At 39.7% G+C, this 19,385-nt stretch overlaps 1 protein-coding gene across 3 annotated transcripts in view; it reads left to right on the top strand.

Moving 5' to 3' along the window:
- The window catches only part of Elmo1 (engulfment and cell motility 1), a 553,589-nt gene that overhangs the window by 119,129 nt on the left and 415,075 nt on the right, over positions 1 to 19,385 (top strand). For all 3 annotated transcript variants that reach the window (XM_046460598.2, XM_046460597.2, XM_046460599.2), the window contains exons 3-4: positions 8,332 to 8,372; positions 9,345 to 9,417. In XM_046460598.2, the coding sequence (XP_046316554.1) occupies positions 8,332 to 8,372; positions 9,345 to 9,417 (114 nt within the window). The remainder of the gene's footprint in view (positions 1 to 8,331; positions 8,373 to 9,344; positions 9,418 to 19,385) is intronic.

The raw sequence follows: 19,385 nt of genomic DNA, 5'->3' as shown, positions 1-19,385 counted from the left end.
AAATCAAGGAGTGGGAAGGAGAATCACAGAAGAATATAACTGATAAAAGTTGTGCTTTACTTTGTGTTGTCCATCTCAATAGTTCTGTCTTCTTCTAGACTTGCAGTTTCTCTCCCAATGGAAGGAAAGCACAGTTTCTGCTCCATAGAGGTTTGTTAGAGTATCTAAAAGGGAAAGTATATCTGTTTGTCTTTAATCTACTGGAGCATTTGGGTGTTAATTATTAATGTCTTCGTTTATTATCTTCATAGGCCAGTGATTTTTATGAGACAAAGATTAGACTTTATCTTGGTGAAAGATCATATTTAATTAGTTTCATGAAGCTTGAAATAAGTCCTTTTTAGTGAACCATTTTTGAAGCAAATCATCATCTGTCAAGAAAAAGGTGGCATAGCCTGTCATCTTTTAATTTTTGAAATTAATGTGATAACATGGTTTTACCACATTGGAGAGGTTGTTGTGAGCCTCTGTCATTTCTGGTAATTACTGGAATCTTGTGTCAGTGAATCACATTGCAACTGTTGTCAAAATACTTGCTTTCCAAGAACCAGCTAAATTTGCCTCTGGAAAGTGTGGTTTTGTCATTAGCTTCCTGACTAGTTAGGTTGTTTTTCAGGAAAACAGTATGCACACACCCGCCTCAGAACTTCAGGTTGCTCCATCCTGAAAATATATGGCTTGAAAGTATGGAGCAGAGTCAGGAGGATCACTGGAGAAGGAAAACTGTAATAAAGTGGCTGGTGTCAGTGACACAATGTCACCAAGCCCCTCTGGGATCTAGACGGGGTACTGTACATTAAAGTTTCTCCAAGTCACATTGTACAAGTCATAGCCAACAGGCGGATCCTTTCTCAGTGGTATCCTGACATTTGGAAGCTGGTTTTCTTTTCTTCCTAGGCCAACATTACTCATAACTGCTGTGCAGAATATGTTCAATGAATTTCCATCTATAAAAGCAAAGGAAAATCCCAAATGCTGTGTTGTACCGCCTCAAAGTGTCAGAATAAAGCAGCTGTCAGATTCTTTAGAAGCACTGGAGAAAGGTTGTTTTAAGAGTTGAGAACCAAAAACTTTAAGTCTTTGTGGAAAACAGTTTTGAAATTAAAGGACTGTGAGATGATGGCTGTATGGAGAGGGGGAGGAAGGGGAGATTGGGGATTGCTTCTGTCCTCTTGCTGTGTCCTATCTTTAACTGCTCACCTGAGCCTTAGTAGCAGTCAGAAAGAATGAAAAAAAGGGAGAGAAGCTAGAAGTAGAAAAAAAGGTATGTTGTTAATTAATGTTCATCAATTGCACACCTTTTGAAGTTCAGCAGCCACAGACCAGGAGTTGATTGGGTGTCTCAGAGGCAGTGCTGCCTTCAAAGAAAGTTAATCTAGAATTGGCAAAACACAACCATAAATTTAAAATTAAAGGACTGGCTAGGTCAAGACCTGAAGGGAGCACCCAGGACTAGAATCACTCTAAGAAGAAAGAAGAATTAGACATTCATTCATTTGTTTATGTAATTTATTTAATCAGCAATTTACCTGTATCTTATATCCAAGTGGGATATAAGAAATGAAGGGGCTATTCATAGGTGATTTTTATATAATAGGTTACTATGTACCAGGTGTTACTCCAAACTTTCATTAATCTCCATGATGTTACTTTAGGCGAAAAACTGCTTTTCAGAAGAGAAAACAGAAGCATCGAGAGAAGTAATTAATAAGTCTGAAGTTACAAAGCCAGATACTGCAGAAGCCAGGATTCAATTCCAGGAAGTCTTTTGCTAAAGTCCTTCAAGAGCTCATAGTTTAGAGCAGAGACAGAAAAGCCAACTAGTTGACAAAAAATTGCATTCTGCGTATTTTCATGTGTCTAGTCCTTAATATCATCTTTTGAGCATTTTTTCCATGTCATTAAAAACATGGCACAGCCAGGCTGTCTCTCCTGGTTGTTGCCCTGCTGAAGCAGGCCTGTGCCTGAAGTGCGCATGTCAGAACAGAGGGCTGTGTCCACATGGGAAGTTGCTAACAGGTGTGGGCATCTCAGCGGGGGTGCTGCCAGCCTCAGCAGACAGATGTCAAGGCAGAAATGTCGACAGCCACAGACTGGAGAGCTCCAAGGTGAACATGGGGGCCGAGTAAAGTCCCCAAGCCAGGTGCCTTGGCCAACAGACAGGAACAGGTGGTTGAGCAGCCATGAGCTGCCAGGGCTCATCATAGGCAGGCCAGGGAGGGGATCTGATGAGGGGTGACAGCTGGTGGGGGGTCTCCTGGGAAGGAGCCTCCTGGCAGGACAGCCTGGCCACCTCCTAAATAAACAATGAAGGACTCCCTTAGGGGGACTCTGATGCCTTCAAGGGACATGTGCCCTGAGTGGGAGAGTGATATATATATATATATATATATATATTTTTTTTTTTTTGAGGTAACCGGGAAGCAAAGGGAGAATCAGGTTTAGTAAGGAAAAAAACAAGTATAACCTTTGAAGAGATGGCAAGACATCCTGTGGATGTGGGTCCATGGATTTGCTCAAGGGGTTATGCAGGGTCAAACCTTAGAAGAAGGATAAGGGTGAGAGATGCGGATTTTGGAATTCATAGCACTGACATTCTATTAAAGACAATAGAGAAAGAAAACAGAAAGGGAAGCAAAGGGTGAAAACTCACATTAAGGAATAAAGAATATTGCCAGAGATGTAGATTAGAAATGAACTTAGAAAACTTGGCCATTTTCAGAAGTTTAGCTTATTTTATGAAAAGCAGGCAAAAATCTTTTTGTATAGGAAATGTGCTGTCTGAACTTAACTGACTTTGGTCAATTAAATGAAGGAACGCTTTTAGAGAATAAGAGTTAAGATAAGAGAGGAATGAATTCTTTTTAAAAAGGCTAAATCCTTAAGTATAACTTTGTTCCATGGTACTTTGCCAATCGGATTCATATGGAAATGTACCCTTCATCTAACAAATAAAAATGTTTTTTGCAAACTATAAAATTTTCCCAGATTAATATTCTCTTAGGTGAAGGGAATGAGCGAAGAGGCTCACTGTGCTCATAGAAATCTGGCTACTGTATCCCTTTTAGGTTGTCCTGAAAAGCATTCCTCATCTTCTGATCTCAGTTCACTGTTGAATCTGAGAAGGTCATTTTGACCTTCAAAACAAGATGCTTAAGGAATTCAGATGATTTTTACAAAAGTTTTAAAAACATACTCAGCCAGTAAAAATAATTTTGCCTAAATATTCTAAATCCAAATATTTTCAAATAGAATCCAGAAATTAATTTTTAGTTCCTTTATAGTTTGCAGAGTTACAGGAAGAACTGATTTCCTCATTTTATATTGAATGTTCTTTTCTCCTGGGTGTTTGTTCACAATGAAGTGAAAGGCCAATTACTCAGTGAGTCTACAAAAATCTCTCAGTGTATTACTGAAGCCACCTCATTCCAGGTCTTAGAGAACTGGACAGAGAAACACCTTATGTAACCTTTTGGGAGAATTTTAATAAACAGGTCCATGGGCAGAGATGGTGTTTGTCTTGGAACTTACCAGTTTGGCACCTGGCTAGTTGAACTGAGGGGTTTCTTTTTGGCCCAGTGGTATAAGCCTGTAATCCTGGCAGTTCAGGAGGCTGAGGCAGGAGCATTGCAAGTTCAAAGCCAGCCTCAGCAAATTAGTGAGGGCCTCAGCAACTTAGGGAGACCCTGTCTCTAAATAAAATACAAAAAAGGGTTGGGAATGTGGCTCAGTGGTTAAGTGCCCCTGAATTCAATCTCCTGGTACCCCCCCCCCCCCCACCAACCAAACAACAACAACAACAACAACAAAATTGAAGGGTTTCAACAGGAAGGGAGGGAAAAACATGATACTAGGCCAGTGCATTCTACTTGTGGTATCTCAGTTAGTCTCATCTGGTTGAAAGCAGGGTGGCTCCTTGTTGGGTCCTCTTTACTGTGGTGATTTGATTGCTATCTCTTTTATCATCTTTTGAGTTATGTTCTTCATGAGTTGACTGGTTCAAAGCTTTTCCAAGCCCTGCATTGCAGAACTCCTAGAAGATTGATTTTGTGCAGAAAGTAGCAACAGCTTCCATGTGTCTAACAGCTTATGGCTAGCAGCTGCTTAGAGCCACCCAGCAGTGGAATATGTGGTCGGAAGTGGGGAACGTGCTGATCAGTCCAGACTATTCTTTCAAAGAGTCTGCCTCTGATTTATGCCTTTTTTGTTTGTTTTATTTGTGATGCTGGGGATTGAACCCAGGGCATTGGGCAGATGCTCTTCCCCTCAGGTGTATCCCCATCCCCTGGTTTTGTTTTTAAAAGGAAAGTTAGTGAATGTATAGATTTTCCATTTAACAGAAATATATTGAGTGTCCTGATAGATCCTATTATGATCTACACACTGTGGTAGCTAATACTGAGGAGTGGTGTGTGGGGGAAGTTACAGCGACGAATTAAGATGTCTTGTTCTCAAGGGACAGGAAGAAAAGACACATATACAAAGTCCAGAGGAGTGATTCATTTAATATGCTAAATGCAGAGAGGATAATTATACCTATCTTGGGAGATCAGGGACATGTGCTTAGAGAAGGTGGCTTTGACATGGATATTAAATGGTAGGTAAGAGTTCATTGTTAGAGGTGGAATAGAAATAAGGGACATTTCAGCCCAGCAGATGACATAAATGGAAGTGTAGAGATGGGATTTTTTTTTTTTTCATGAATCACCAACAAAACCCAGAATCATGGGTGACATGTACAGAATAGAATGTCTTGAGACTACACTGTGGAAGGTTTTGCCTGTTCAACTCAGATTTATATTTTATAGGTAAAGGTCACTAGGAATCCATGGAGGATATTAGAGCAAAAGAATGACATGAACAAATATTTGTGGGGAAAGTCTAGTTTCATCTAATTGTAGTTGACATGGGGGTTGGAGAGATAGAGATTCTGATGGTATCTGGTGAAGGGGTCCTGAGGAAAATGGTGGAAGGAAAGGTCTGGAAGGGTCAAAGGAGAAAGTGGTTATGGAGGAAATAATGTTGAGACTTGGTGTCTTGTAAATGTTCAAGCCACAGAACAGGGTGAAAAAGAAGGCAAGGCCACGTTCTGTGGAAATGTATCTGGAAGAACTGCCCAAAGCAGGCAAATGGAGTGCAGGAACCCATGGAAGATAAATTGGAGTCAATTTGCCTGTGGCACATGTGATTAGAAATGTATGGAATTAGTTAGAAATGATGTGCTGGTGCCCAGGAAGGCACTGGGGCTGGCGATGAGTTGTGTAAGTATGTTGTATGAGTCATCAAATGGCAGGAGTTGAGATGAGGAAAGGCAGGAGTTCATAGGAGTAGTTAGGAGCTGAGAGTGATGCTGTGCAACACACAAAACATGATAATAAATGATTGAAGAAATGGGTGTTATTGATCCACCTGAGCAGCAGGGGCATCATAGCGAGAGTGGAGGAGTCACGGGAGAGTGGGAGGAAATGGCTGGGGCAGATGGAGGGCTGGGGCATTAGAATTGTGAGCTGGTGGTTTTGGCTTGTACATTTATTACATTGCCTCTAACAGATATTTGCCAGAGAGCATTTGGGAACAGAACTATAGACTTTGAACCATTGAAGTGAATGAGATTCATGAGGAACTGACTGATTAAATAAAAGCCGGGAAGAAGTGAAATTTGAAGTTAGGAAGCTAGAGGTAAAAGAGGAACTGAAGAGTCTTGCTTGGACTTCATTGAAGGATTGGTTATAAATTTCTCCTCCGTCTTAGAAGCTCTAGAAAGGACATTACAAAATGAAGGAGTAGTAACAGTGTCAAGGCTGATGGGAAAAGAGCATTGGAATTAGGTTTGGGGGTGGGAATGGTAATATTTGATTGGACCTGGCTGGAGCGGGGCTGGGAAGTGGGCCGTGGAGCCAGCCCTGTCCTTATATAATGGTCATTTTAGTCAGCTCAGCGGCATTATGGGTGTTCAGTAATCATCATTCCGTTTCCTCTGTGGGTTAGAATTTTTCTTTAATCTTTCTCTATTGAGTCTAAGCTTTGTGCTTTCCTGGTCTTTGTTCCTTTCATATATCTGACTTCAGAATGTTCTAGATATGAGTACCCCCAGAGACTTCTGTCTTTTTAAACTTGATTCTGTATCTGTGAATCAGACCTGAATAAAAAGCTGAGTAATTCTGAGAGACCTCAACCAAGAAGTTTAATTCTGGGAATAATTGTTTCCAATGCCTTGTCCTACCTCAACAATACCTTTTTTGGCCTAATTCGTTGCTTCAGTGTAATTTTAGACTGAAAATGTGTTTGATGTTTTAGGATACAAGAAGTAAGATTTGGGTTGGGAGACTCTCTGATAGCCCTTTCTCTGGAGGGGATCTCTGGTAGCTGGAAGTAGAAAATCGTAGGAGAGAAGTTTTGTTCCTACAGTTTCTTTGCCCTGTGGTTGAGAGCACATTTGCCCCTCAGCTCACAGCCAGAGCCATAAACAATGGACAGGTCCTTGCAATGGCCCAGGACTGTGGACTGTAACTTTACTATAGACCTCAGTCACCAATGCAAATCATATTCTAAAGGAGACAGACTCAGAATGTTGAGAGTATCCCTAAATCTTGCCATTCCTCAATAATTCTCAGTTCCCTGGAGAAGTCAGTTATGTTAGAAGTCAGTCAGATTCAGAAAAGCAAATAGCATATGTTTTTACTTATGCGTGGAAACTAAAATGTTGATTTTGAAGAAGTAGAAAACAGAGCAGTGATTTCCAGAGCTTTGAAGGCCCCGGATGTAGAGGATAGTTAATGGGTACAGGGGGGCATAGGGGTAGAAGAAATAGCGTTTGTTTTTGGTATATGTGTGTGCTGAGAATCAAACCCATGCTAAGAATCTCACACATGCTAAGCATACGCTGGACAGCTGAGCTACATCCTTAGCCCAGGAGGAATAACTTCTAATGTTCTGTAGCACAATATGATAACTATAGTCAATAGACATTGTTACCTATACAAAGTCTGCCTAACAACATTGTTCTGAACACCCAGAGGTGAAGGTAATGGAGGAGCTAATTAGGGGACACTGCACGTTGAGCTGGAGCTTTTTGCAGAGCTAGAGGGTCCCTCAAAGAGGACTACACGGTGTTCAGAATTACCAGACAGAACAGCATCTTGTCAAGGGCAGGATACTGGGAGGAAACAGAGCTCTTTCAGTGATTTGGGAAGGCAAGGAGCCTAATCTTTCAGGAATCTTTTGCCATTTTTAATGAATTCCTTCTAAAATTAAAAGTAATTCTCACAACAGCCTTGAGGGACAGGTGGTTCTATTCCCATTTAACAGAGAAGCTAGATGAAGTTCAATAGATTATACTGCAGACAAGTTGACAGAGCTGGATCTGCACTGGTCTGCCGGATTCGGAATCTCTTCCCAGACACCACCTTGCCCTTTTGGAGGGATAAGAGTAGACCATGGTTTTATATAGATAGCCTTTGGATGGGTGTATATGAAAATCCAGGATCTTATATAGTACTTCTCTGATTTCTTTCCTCTCTTCCCATCCGGTTCTTGTCTGTGATCTATTCTTTTGGTTGCAAACCACTCCCTACTCTACAAGGGTATCTGTTTGCATCCAAAGCAGAAAGAATTTCAATATCCACATCTCCGGAGGGTGAGCTGGTGTGTTTCTTTGATGCATTTATTCTATCTGGGGGCAGGCAGAGCACAACTGTGGCTGTCAGGGAGGGAGCACAGCTGAAGTCAGCCTCCAGTTGATACCGCGGCACATGGTATCATGGTCACATTAGTCCAGTGTGTCTGACTCAAGCTGTTGTGTGATTGGTATTTATCAGGGCCATAGTTGGGGGAAGAATTCTATGCACTTTGTAGGAACAATTTCACAATGTCTCATATCCCAGTTGCCACATGTTCTCATAAAAATATCATGAATCCAAGCTTGTTTGCAGAAAACCGAATGGCTGCTTGCCCAATTCATGTACCACTTGAGGAATTCTGGTTATACCTTGACCTTGCGACCTTCTATTGCCTGTGAGGTCTTTGAAGGAAGCCCCATTTTCATCCTGATTTTAATAAGGAAAAATTAAATATTATGCATGTTTTATTCAATTAATAATACTAAGTATAGAAAAAAGGACCACAGGGGTGATAAATCATTTATAAATTTGGTGCTGCTGGCTGATAGATTGTTACTTTGATAAAAGTAAGAAACTCATTGACAACAACTAAGAATAGCAAATGTAAATTCTTCTTGTTTACATTTTAAAAAAACTAGGTGGTGTCTTTTTAAATTTATAAAATGATGAAATAAAACTAACAGATAGTGTTTCCTTTTTTGTTATTTTGCAGAAAAAGCCACTGTCTGCAATAATAAAGGAAGTCTGTGATGGGTAAGTGTTCCTTAGGGTTCATTTAAAGCACTCCAGTTTATGGGTTGAAGGCAAATAAAATATTTCCAGTGCAGTAGTAAAATATTATTCATAACTCACACTTGACCATCCCAAGTCACTAAGAATTACTGCCTAAGAATTATAAACCCTTTTCCACCAAAAATTTACTAAGAGAAGAAAGTGTGAAATGGCTGGATTATTCAAAGTGGGATTGGTTTTATTTATTTTGGAAAGTTGTGTTCCTTTTGTTCTACTCAGTGGGGAGCAGTCTAAAGGTTCCTGAGGTTAAATACACACTGCATCTGGTGTAAGCTAAAAGGTGGCTCAGGTCCTCATAGAAGATGAAAGAATTGAGAAGATAAGTTCATGGGCAGTTGGACTGCCATGTGGAATTTCATTCTGGTCTGGCTTTCCTACTTCTCTTTGGCTGTTCTGACAGTCCAAGGGAAAGCACATATGAAAGTTGCATGAGATTTTGACTTGTAAAGCAGAATTGTGAATAGAGTATTACTTGGAATTTATGTAAGACCTGGAATCCTTAATTGGAGTATTCCAATCTGCATCAGGCATATGGATTGGGGATTATTGAACTCAGACAATTGAAATGTGTTAATTATCAAAATTTAAATTGCATTTGTTTCCTTTGTTTTCCTCTCTCTGCTTGAATCTTTCAAAGTAGGAAAGAAGGTTCCAATTTATATTTAAATCTCTCACCTCCATCCCTGAAGATGAAATGCTTCCAGGTGAACAGTAGGCTTGGAATAGGTCCAGACAATCCATAGACGAAATGTTTGGTGTTAGGGTAATGAAGCGTGGGCTAACACCATTTACTTGAGAAACTCCATTGTGGTGTATGTTAGGGCTGCTCATCCTAATCATAGGGCCTTTTAATTCATCCAGCTCTATGCAATTAATAAAAATGAAAATGATCACTTTTGTTCTCCTGATCACTTTATGCTTATATTTTTTAAGGTGGTCTCTTGCCAACCATGAATATTTTGCACTGCAACATGCTGATAGTTCAAACTTCTACATCACAGAAAAGGTAGGTCAGCTACATTATTTCATCTGGGACACTATATTTAAGGAACGTAAATCATGACTGAGGTTTCCTGTTTCCTCTGCTCAGGACTAGGTATGCTGGTCTGAATTCTACATCTCTGCCATCTATGGAAATAGGGTCTATAAAGCAAACAACTGCTGCTTTAGTATCAACAAGACAATATTTAGTTCATTTAAGACTGAAGGCCAAATAGTTTCTGAGTCTTGTTTAGAAAACTACTTTTGCTTCCTAACAGTGAATGTTAATTACCTCTCGTTCTCATTGTTTGATTAAGGAATTTGAAACTTAATGACTTAGTTTAACTTTCTTCTCACATCCCTCCCCCCTTTTATTTTTGCTTAAAATACTTGAGATGATGACAAGAAATCTTTACAAATACTTGGAAACCTGCTTTCTTATTGGGTGATTTTCACTCCTTAATATGCTTAGATAAAAGGAGGGATTCATGAGGGATTCATGAATGGCCCTGGCAGCAAGTAAAATTAATATCTAAGAGATCCAGGCTAGGATCTGAGCCAGGAAAATGAACATCTATCTGTTTTTTGATATTTTTTTTTCCTGAAGATTAACCTGTGATATAAAAATATTGGCTTTGATTAATAGATAATAAACTGAATCACTGAGGTCAAATGGCCAGACTGATGTCACATACTTGATTTTTCAGAAAAAAAAGTGAGTTTAGATCTTTGTGCTTCTATGATTTTGTCTTTTGGAAATTTTTAGAATAGTTTAACACTCAGCTCGATGTTGGGGAAGAACTCCCTGAAATGCATAGGAATCTGTACTGTCCTTTGTGGGGTTGATGGGTATGGAAGGAACAGCTCAGTGAACAGCGGCCATTACAAGATGGTCAGCGCTGGAATGGAAGTGAGTACGAACTGCTTTGGGAGGAGAGAGAATAACACAGTTTTGTTCCAATCAGCATGAGTCAAGTGGTGGAAGGTGGACACAGTGAAAAGGATCCTACACACACTGTGTCTCCCTTGCACTAATTTGGAGAGGATGGGGATTCAATTAGCAGGAGGGGGCTGGCTAAATGCCTGGAAATGCTTCTCAGAAATTGTTCTTCCCAGATGGACACTGCAACTTTTGTAAGGGATCATGCTTTCTTTCCTCTTCAAATGGATTTGCTACAAAGCTGAGAATTAAGGAGGGGCCCAGATTTCCTGGCAAGTGTTGGTTGCATATATTAATTTTACCTTTTCTTAATTCTGTAAACATTTTGTTTCCTGTCTCTTTCCCCTTTGCTTGGTTTCTGAGTGTAATTATTTGTTTTACAATTTCCATGTGAGATAAGGAACATATAATTAAATACAAGTTGAATGTGAGCAGTTAAGTGTATCACCTGCTTTCATTCGTTAACCTTGGATGGTGAAATCAACTCAGTCGGTTGCAAGAGCATTAAAAAATGAGAGTAGAATAGTTCAGAGAATATGTCACCTATATTGTTTGTGAACTCTTTGTTTCAGACACCCACATGTGAAATGCATGTAGATTGTACCTTTTTTTTTTTTTTTCTTTTATCCTTTGGTCAGAAAGCTGCTGAGTCACAAGTAGCCTTGCCATTGATTAATGTGTATGGCTTGCGGCTTGCATCCCCACTGGCTGTTGTGTCTTCTGTCATCATTGTCGGAGACCTCAGTTTATTGGAGATTACTAAGACAGAATTCTCAGACTTCAGAGAACATAAACACTATGGGGAGACTACTTTAAAAATGTAGGTTTTCAAATCTGAACTGCAGAAGTCCAGATTGTGCAGGATTTCCTTGGATATTTTATAGGACATTTCATTTTAAGGAGCCCTCCAGGGAATTCTGATGTGGGATACCCAGCGACCACTCAAAAGAAACACTGCTCAAGGAGGGGTCTCTTTTCTGAAGACAAGGACCCCTGCATAGAGAGCACAGTGTACTCTGATCACAGGTTGTCACAGAGTTTGATTGAGGAGTGTGTTTTTGTACCCCCTTTCTTGAAATAACTTAAAAATTAATAGCATCATATAATGTTGCTTTCTCTTTTCCTAATTAAAATTCAGATACACTCAGGAAATTCAAACTCCTGAGAACAGGATAATATTTATTATTTTGTGAGGCATCTTAATCATTTTCTGGGAACACTTGTTTGGCCTGAAAAATTCATTCAAATTCAATGTTGAATTTCAAAGGGACTGGCCCCCTAAGACTACCATTGGGTCTTTTTGTCTTCAGTGGGTGGCAGCAGACATTATTTTTTAATTAAGAGTTTAGAGAGTGAGAAGACTCATCTTCCCAGTCATAACCCTTTTGTTTGTAAATAAAATGTCATTGCTCTTCTCCTGCAGCTGTTACTGGCGCAGCTGTGTGTGCGTGTGTGAGACACAGGGCTGGACACGCACAGGGCAAGAGGCGATGTTGAATCTTGGCTCCGCAAGGTCAAATCTGGGCTTTCCTTCTCGTGCTGTGTAGGTCCAAATAATTTCTTATAAGTATTCCTAAAAATAGAGAACCTTTCCATCCTTAAAATAATGTAATTAGCATCCTCTCTGTTACTTACAGCCCAGTGAGTTGTTAGGTAATATTTGTATCGCCATGGTAACCGGTGACTAATTTCTGAAACTTGTGCATGCCGTTAGTTGCAGATTTTCACTTGCATATGAGATACTCTCCCTCCCTCTGCCAAAGATAAAAAAAATCACCTGTCATTTCAAAGGGAGAAAATTTTCTAGACCTGGCCTAATAAGCAAAGAGATGTGGTTAGTGGGGATGATTGATGATTCTCTGCTAATATGTTCAGGAAGATACCTCTCCTACTTTTCTCAAGTTATCCATATCCATTTTTCTCAATGGTGATCATCTACTCATTGGGCTGTTAACTTGGGTTTTTTAGTGCAGCAGAGAAAATGTCATGTTAAGTAGCATTCTGCTACTTGAGATTCAGCTATTTGCACATTCAAATTCTTCCCTGGAAACCTATATTTTAGGGTGATGTCTGAAGAGAGAGAGAGAGAATGAAAAAGTGAAAAGTGAATTGTGTGCTTCAGTGGATTCGTTTTTTGAATAAGGATTGCAGAGAGAGTACTCAGCATTTTGGTCACTACCCTTGTCACAGTTTAATGATCATCTTCATTTTAATAAGGAAGTGAGACCAAGAGAAATTACATGACAACTTATATAGGTCATACAGGCCAGAAATGACCAAGCTGAGGCTTGGACCTTGTTGAGTCTGACTCCAGAACTCTCTCTGCCACCTCTGATGAACCCTCTGTGTCCACTGTCTTGGCCCCCATTTATTTATGATGCCCTTTTTTTTTTTTTTTTTAATTGACATCAGGCAATTGTTCCTGATGGTAATTGCCTTAAGACATGAAATGCAGGAAGTTACAGCTTGTGAGTACTGGTTACCTGTTTCAGTCTGTGGCTTCCATGTGAGGGTAAATTGTGGGAAGTAAATCTCTCTAGGGATTAGCAAAGTGCATTCTATTTGTCTTTTGCTCTGGATTGCATGACTGTTTAAGGGAATATAATTATATTAATATCATTCTTTTTAGGCAGATGAGAAAATTGCCTTTTGCCTTTAACCCCAAGCATTCAGAAAGCTGTGTCCCCCAAAAGTACAGGGCATGGTGAAAGAAGCATTATAGGGTTGTGTACTAGAGGATGATTTATTATGATTGCAGGACACTATCTGGCTCCACTCTGTAAGACTGACTCCAGAATGGATGAAAGTATCCTATTACCATAAATTTCTTATCTTGTAGTAACTAAGCCTATCCTATTACCATAAATTTCTTATCTTGTAGTAACTAAGTCTCATCCAGGTCCTCTGCAAAGTTGGCCTCAGGAGCCTTTGGGAGGAAGTGTGGTCTTTTGGGGAACACCCCTTTTTGGTCATCCCCACTTTCTAAGTACTTGGGGTTCTTGAACAGTCCCTGAATTACCTAGAATCCCTGGGCAGACAGAACCGTGTGGTCCCTGGGACATGTACTTTCTACTGGGGAGATCACTGTGTGTAATTTAGTTCAGTTGTCATGCTTTGGTGGACATACCCTTAAGCAAGCACAAGCAAAACCAATCTTCAGAAAGGATGGAGGCTCAGAGATAAGAAGGGATGAGGGCCTGTTCAGAGGAGATGGAGAGGGGAACATTCCTGTCTTGATCTCCATCTCTGGTTTCTGTGTCCCTTGTCTGTTCATCCTCAAGAGAGGGCCTGCTGGGGTTGGTCAGATGTGCCGCTGGACTAAAACCGGCTGTTGGCTGATTTTTGTGATTTTCATTCAAAGAGCTTTCCTAGCAATAGTATATTCACTTGGGCAAACCAAAGCCCAGGAAAGCTGTAAATTTCCTAATTCAGCCAAATACCCTGGACAACATTCCCTCTTCTGCTGCCTGTGGTAAAAGATTCTGGATTCTTTGAGAAGAAGTCACTATTGCTTCCTCAGGAGGCCACTCCTTTCCCAGTCTGACCAGTGCACGCTTGCACATGGACATTGGGCCAACTCCTACAGGACCGGCTCTCAGCTGGCCAGGATGGGTGAAGAAAAATCTTCTTGCTCTTCTCTTTGCCCTGTCCCTTCGGGTCTTCTGTGTCTCCCAACTCCAAACATTTCTCTCATGCTCCTCCTTGGCCCTCTCCTTTCCCTTTTGATACCTCGATGTCTGTTGTCCCCTCTGTGAAAAATGTGCCTTGCCTCCAGAATTCTTTCTTTCTTGCCCTGTGATCAAACCTGTTATTGATGCTTTACAGCTGCCCTGTTAGCAGCCTATATGTCTGTCCCCAGACTTTGTCAAAATGGGACTGTCCTAGACAGCTTATATCCAGGGCTACCAGAAAGAAATGGCCATACTGGAAGGAAACAAAACAAACAAAACCCAACCATACATGAATACATTCAATAAAATAAAATTGAATTGTCTTTCCAGTATGCACCAGGCACTGTACTAAGCTCTGGGGACAGTCCTAATCCATTTGATTCTCATAGAGAAATATTTACCTTGTATTAATTGATGAGCATGACAGTAAGTGTCACAAAGTACAAATATAAGGATCTGGACATAATGAAGCCTAGAGGAACATTAGACAGAGATCTAAAAAGAAAGGAGGGTGGATAGATGGAAGTCTTTAAAATGGTTCATATTAGTGTCCTACAGGGAATCCAGGTGTGAGATGGGCCAGATGTGGCCAGTAAGTTTTGCATAAGCCCTGATTCTCAAGGTCTTTTAAAGCCATATTAAAGATTTTGAGTTTCATCCTAAGAGCATTGGGAATCCTTGAGATAGTTTAAAGCTGGACCTGACCACAAATGATTGGACTCCAATTACTCTGAATATGCTGTGTTGAAAGCAGTCAATCTATGGTAGAAACTATGAGAAAACATAGTTCGTTGTGGAGAAAGAAAAAAATCCAAGGGTGGTTTGAAATATGCAGAGAGATTGACAACAAATTTTGGGTAGCACTTTTGATTCCAAGAAGAAAATGGGACCAGATAATAGTCTTGAAATGTCTGTATCCAAAAAAGCTTACTGTCTATTACCTCCTTGACAGCTTGGCTAAGGATTATAATGATATTTTACAGGTGAATAAAACTGGCTCATTTTACTTATTTCCAAAGTGACATCTTCTTGAAAATGTGTCAATTTACATCTATAATGTTCATATTTATATTTAGTTACCTGACTAACACATCCAATTTTAATTTTCCCCTTGAATCTAATTTAGAATTCAGACTCTCCTAATTTCAGATATGAATTATATTCATAGGAAAATAAGTGAAGAAACATCTGCAATATTTTTCTATGGAATGGGGCATGGCAGTATAAGGGAGGGAAATTTATTTGCCCTAATTTGATAGTTCTGTATGTGTTGTGGTGAGAAATATAATTAAGACACAGTCCTGTCCCCATAGAGTTTTTAGTCTAGACATAGGTTAGTTGATCCCACCTGATGATTGAAAAGGTTATAGAGAATATGATTTTTCAGTCACTTAGTCTTATAATTCTGATTTTTCAGTCACTTAGTCTTATAATTCTGATTTTTCAGTCACTTAGTCTTATAATGCATAATTATAATTATATAATTGTAATTATTATAATTTTTAACATAGTTAAACCATGTTAAAAATCTTTTGCATAGGACACAAACTCTTCTACTTTAATTTTGAAAAAAAAATTATTATTGAGATATAATGCTCATCCCCTAAAATATGACTGTGTCAACTGCTCAATACAGTGGTTTTCAGTGTATTCAAGACTCTCTAAAACACTTAGTTTTTAGATAGCAAGCTGTGACATTTTCACCCAGGATGTTTTCATTTTCCAAAGCAGGAGCTCTAAACTTGAAGGTAGATCTGGAGATGTGGATCAAGGAGCTTGAGGCTGGGATGCAGGCATTTTTGACAACTACAGGTGGTCCTGGTATACCATGCCTCAACCTTCACTGCTGCAAGTGTGGCCAGCCTCTAGATAGTTCCCCTTATTCCTGATGGAAAACTATATTGTGAGGGTTTTTTTCTTTTTTTCAACTAGGGATTGAACCAAGCAGCGTTTAACCCCTGAGCCACATCCCTATTATTATTATTATTATTATTATTATTATTATTATTATTATTATATTTTTATTTTGAAACAGGGTCTCACTAAGTTGCTAAGGGCCTCACTAAGTGCTGAACTGGCCTTGAACTTGTGATCCTCCTGCCTCAGCCTCCCAAGCTGCTGAGATGACAGGCATGCACCACAGCCCCTGGCTGTATTTTGGGTTTTTATTGACTTCTAGGCTGACTCTGCTTTTATGCTGCTTGAGCCAAGTGTCATTCTGATTGGTTTTCACTGTTACCTAGACAGAGAAGGAAGTCCAACCTCCTTAATTAACCTGGTGGTCAAGGTGTCTCACAGTTTAGCCCCAGTCAGTGCCTCCAATTTTCTTTTCTTTTTCTTGTTCCTTCAATTTTAGCCAAACCGCCGTAGTCTTCTCCAAACATACCTGCTTTGTCTCTCTCCTGTAGCTTTACTAACCCGGAGTCAGTTCAGTCTATCCTCCTTCTCCACCTTCTGTTGTGTTTCAGGTATTCGATTAGGACTGAGGATAAAGACATGACATGATATCCCCCTTGCTCCACAGGGCCTGAGTGTGAAGAGACAAGTACATACCTGCGAGCGAAGTCATTAAAATAACTGCATTTCAGGAACTGCCTTCCTTTCCTGTCAGTCCATTTTCTGCTATTTAACAGAATACCACAGATGTGTTAATTCATAAAAAAAGGAAAATATATTTCTTATGGTTCTGGAGATGGCAAGGCCAAGGTGGAGGGGCTGTGTCTTTCAAGGACCTTCTTTCTGAAGAGCAGGAGAGTATACACAAAAGATGAGAAGAAAAGCCCTAACTCACTTACTTCTACTTGCCAATGTGTTAACCCACTTCCTGTGATAACAACTGTTATGGTTTAGACATGAGGTGTTCCCCAAAAGCTCATGTGTTAGACAATGCAAGCATTTTCAGAGGTGAAATGATTGGGTCATGAGAACCTTACCTTAATATAGATTAACTGGTCAGTAACCATATGCAGGTAGTGTGTGGCTGGAGGAGGCAGGTCACTGGGGGTGTGCCACTAAAGTTTATATTTTGTCCCTGGTGAGCGGAACTGTCTCTGCTTCCTTGTTGCCATGGCCTGATCTGTTTTCCTCTGTTGTGATGTTCTGCCTTACCTTGGGGCCAAGAGCTATAGAGTCCACCATCTATGGACTAAGACCTTTGAAATGGTGAGCCCCAAATAAACTTTTACTCTTCATGGTGACCAAAAAAACTGACTCAGACAACAATTAATCATCCTAACCTAATTACTTTTGTTGGGCTCACCTCCCAACACTGTTGCATTAAGGATTCAAGCACTTTGGGGGTACTTTCAATTCCTAGTATCTCCCTACAAATCCTAAATGATTTGAGCTGTAAGAAACCTTGGCTTTTTTCCTTAAATAATTTTTGCCCCAATTTTGGAGATTAGTTTCTTTTTTTCTTTTTTTTTTGGGGGGGGCGGGAGCTGGGGATTGAACCTAGGGGCATTTACTTACTGAGCCATATCCCCAGCCCTTTTTTTGTATTTTATTTAGAGACAGGGTCTTCCTGAGTTGCTTAGCTACTCTCTAAGTTGCTGAAGCTAGCTTTGAACTCAAAATCCTCCTGCCTCAGCCTCCTGAGCCACTAGGATTACAGATGTGTGCCACTGTGTCCAGTGCAAATTAGTTTCTTAATTCAACCTTCTTATCTTTTCCACTCACTTCTCTCTGCTGCTATAGCAATCACTGTCTTTTTAGTTTACTGCCTCTGAGGTTCCTTTGTTAGCTAATCTGGACCCAAACTCTTGTTGTAGTGAAGTGCTGTTCAATTGTTTGTGTGTTGATTTGTTATTGTCTCCTTAGCATGATTCCAAGTCTCTTACCAGAAAAACAAGCAAACACACACCTGTGTTCCAACCCTATGTCTACTAATTGTGTCTCATGGGTTCTTGAAGTAATACCTGGGTATTCAAAGATTGTTGATTTTATATGATGCAGTTTCATTGTAAGATAAAAAGTACAATTAGTTGCTGAATAAATTATGTATGATGTTAGTTAATTCAATTACCAGAATATGCACTTAATGTGTTTAGATTATTCACAGTAGAGGAATTGCAGAGTGAATAAATCAATCTTAATGATCCTCTTAGAGTCTTAAAATAGTGTTAAATTTTTTTGTTTGTTTTTTAGCCCCCACAAGTGATTAATTATCTTTTCAAAATAAATACGCATACTCATGTACATAAAATATATACTGTGCTAAACATCAACCAAAAATTTTTAAAGATTCATGAGATGTCAGAAAATGATATGCAACCCTTGTCCCTTGGATTTAAATATCCCCTATTTTGAAATTATGTACTTTAGAGAACTTGGTCAGTTGTAGGAATTTATCTCCAGTTTATAACAGTAATGAAAGGGAAGTATTGAAATAAATCACAGAAGCCCTTTGGTCCCTTAAGATATACAAATAAACATCATTATGTAAATGATGAAACAGTCATAATTTCATTAATATTTTTAATATTACCAGTTTCATTCTCATTATAGCAAATTACCAAAGAGTAAAATGGTGGTTATGAGAGGTAATTTATCCCAAATTCTGTGATGGCTCAATTCTGAGAAAGTGAGTTTTACTATATTCTATTCCAAGCTAGGATCCATTAGTATTTCTGTGGCTCACTATCTTTAGGCAGTTTGGTTCTGTGAAGACAGTGGTCATAGAATAGCACAGAGACTTGTCAGCTTACAGACAGACTTCCATGAAGGAAAACATCAGCACCAACTCGGAAAACTTGTGGTGTCCCCTGACATTCCCTTTTCCATTACATGAAGGAGAGTTTAGGAGGGCCACACCCCACTGAATGACACATTTTCCAACAACCAGAGAACAATGGGATGCAACTATTTGCAGTCAGAACTCTATGTACCTATGTTGAAAGCAAGAATAAAGATTGGAGTGGTTTTTTTGGGGGGGTGGTTTTATTTTGGCCAGCTGGGAAAAAGCACTTTGAAATAAGCCATCTTGTAGTTTGCTTGAAAATGTAAACTATGAATTAAGAGTGTTTTATGTCATGCCATTTCCCCTAGACCTCAACTTCTGGGTTTCTCCTATCAGAAATCTGAAAGATTATGGATAGTATGATTATTTACTTTAGTAACATTTTGGATTTTTCCCAATTCGGTAATTGAAGACAAAAGGCAGGATTGAACCAAGGGCATCATAAGAGTCATGGGGTGTGACTGGTATTGGTTTGTAGGAGGTTGATTGAGGTGCCGAGGCAGGTGGTACTTTGGACTCCCTTTACCCTTTCTCAGTCCATCCAGCACAACTTGTGAAACTGGGAATGCACATGCATGTGCACACACACACACACACCCTGAAACTCATCCTGATCTCCCCAGGGGCTATCCATTCCTAGCACT

This window comes from Marmota monax, unplaced genomic scaffold (genome assembly GCF_021218885.2).
Source record: "Marmota monax isolate L192 unplaced genomic scaffold, Marmota_monax_Labrador192_F-V1.1 WCK01_AAM20220418_F8-fsc00107, whole genome shotgun sequence".
In the NCBI taxonomy this organism is placed as follows: Eukaryota; Metazoa; Chordata; class Mammalia; order Rodentia; family Sciuridae; genus Marmota; species Marmota monax.
The sequence above is the reverse complement of the archived record's forward strand: the minus strand, read 5'-3'. Positions and strand labels throughout refer to the sequence as shown.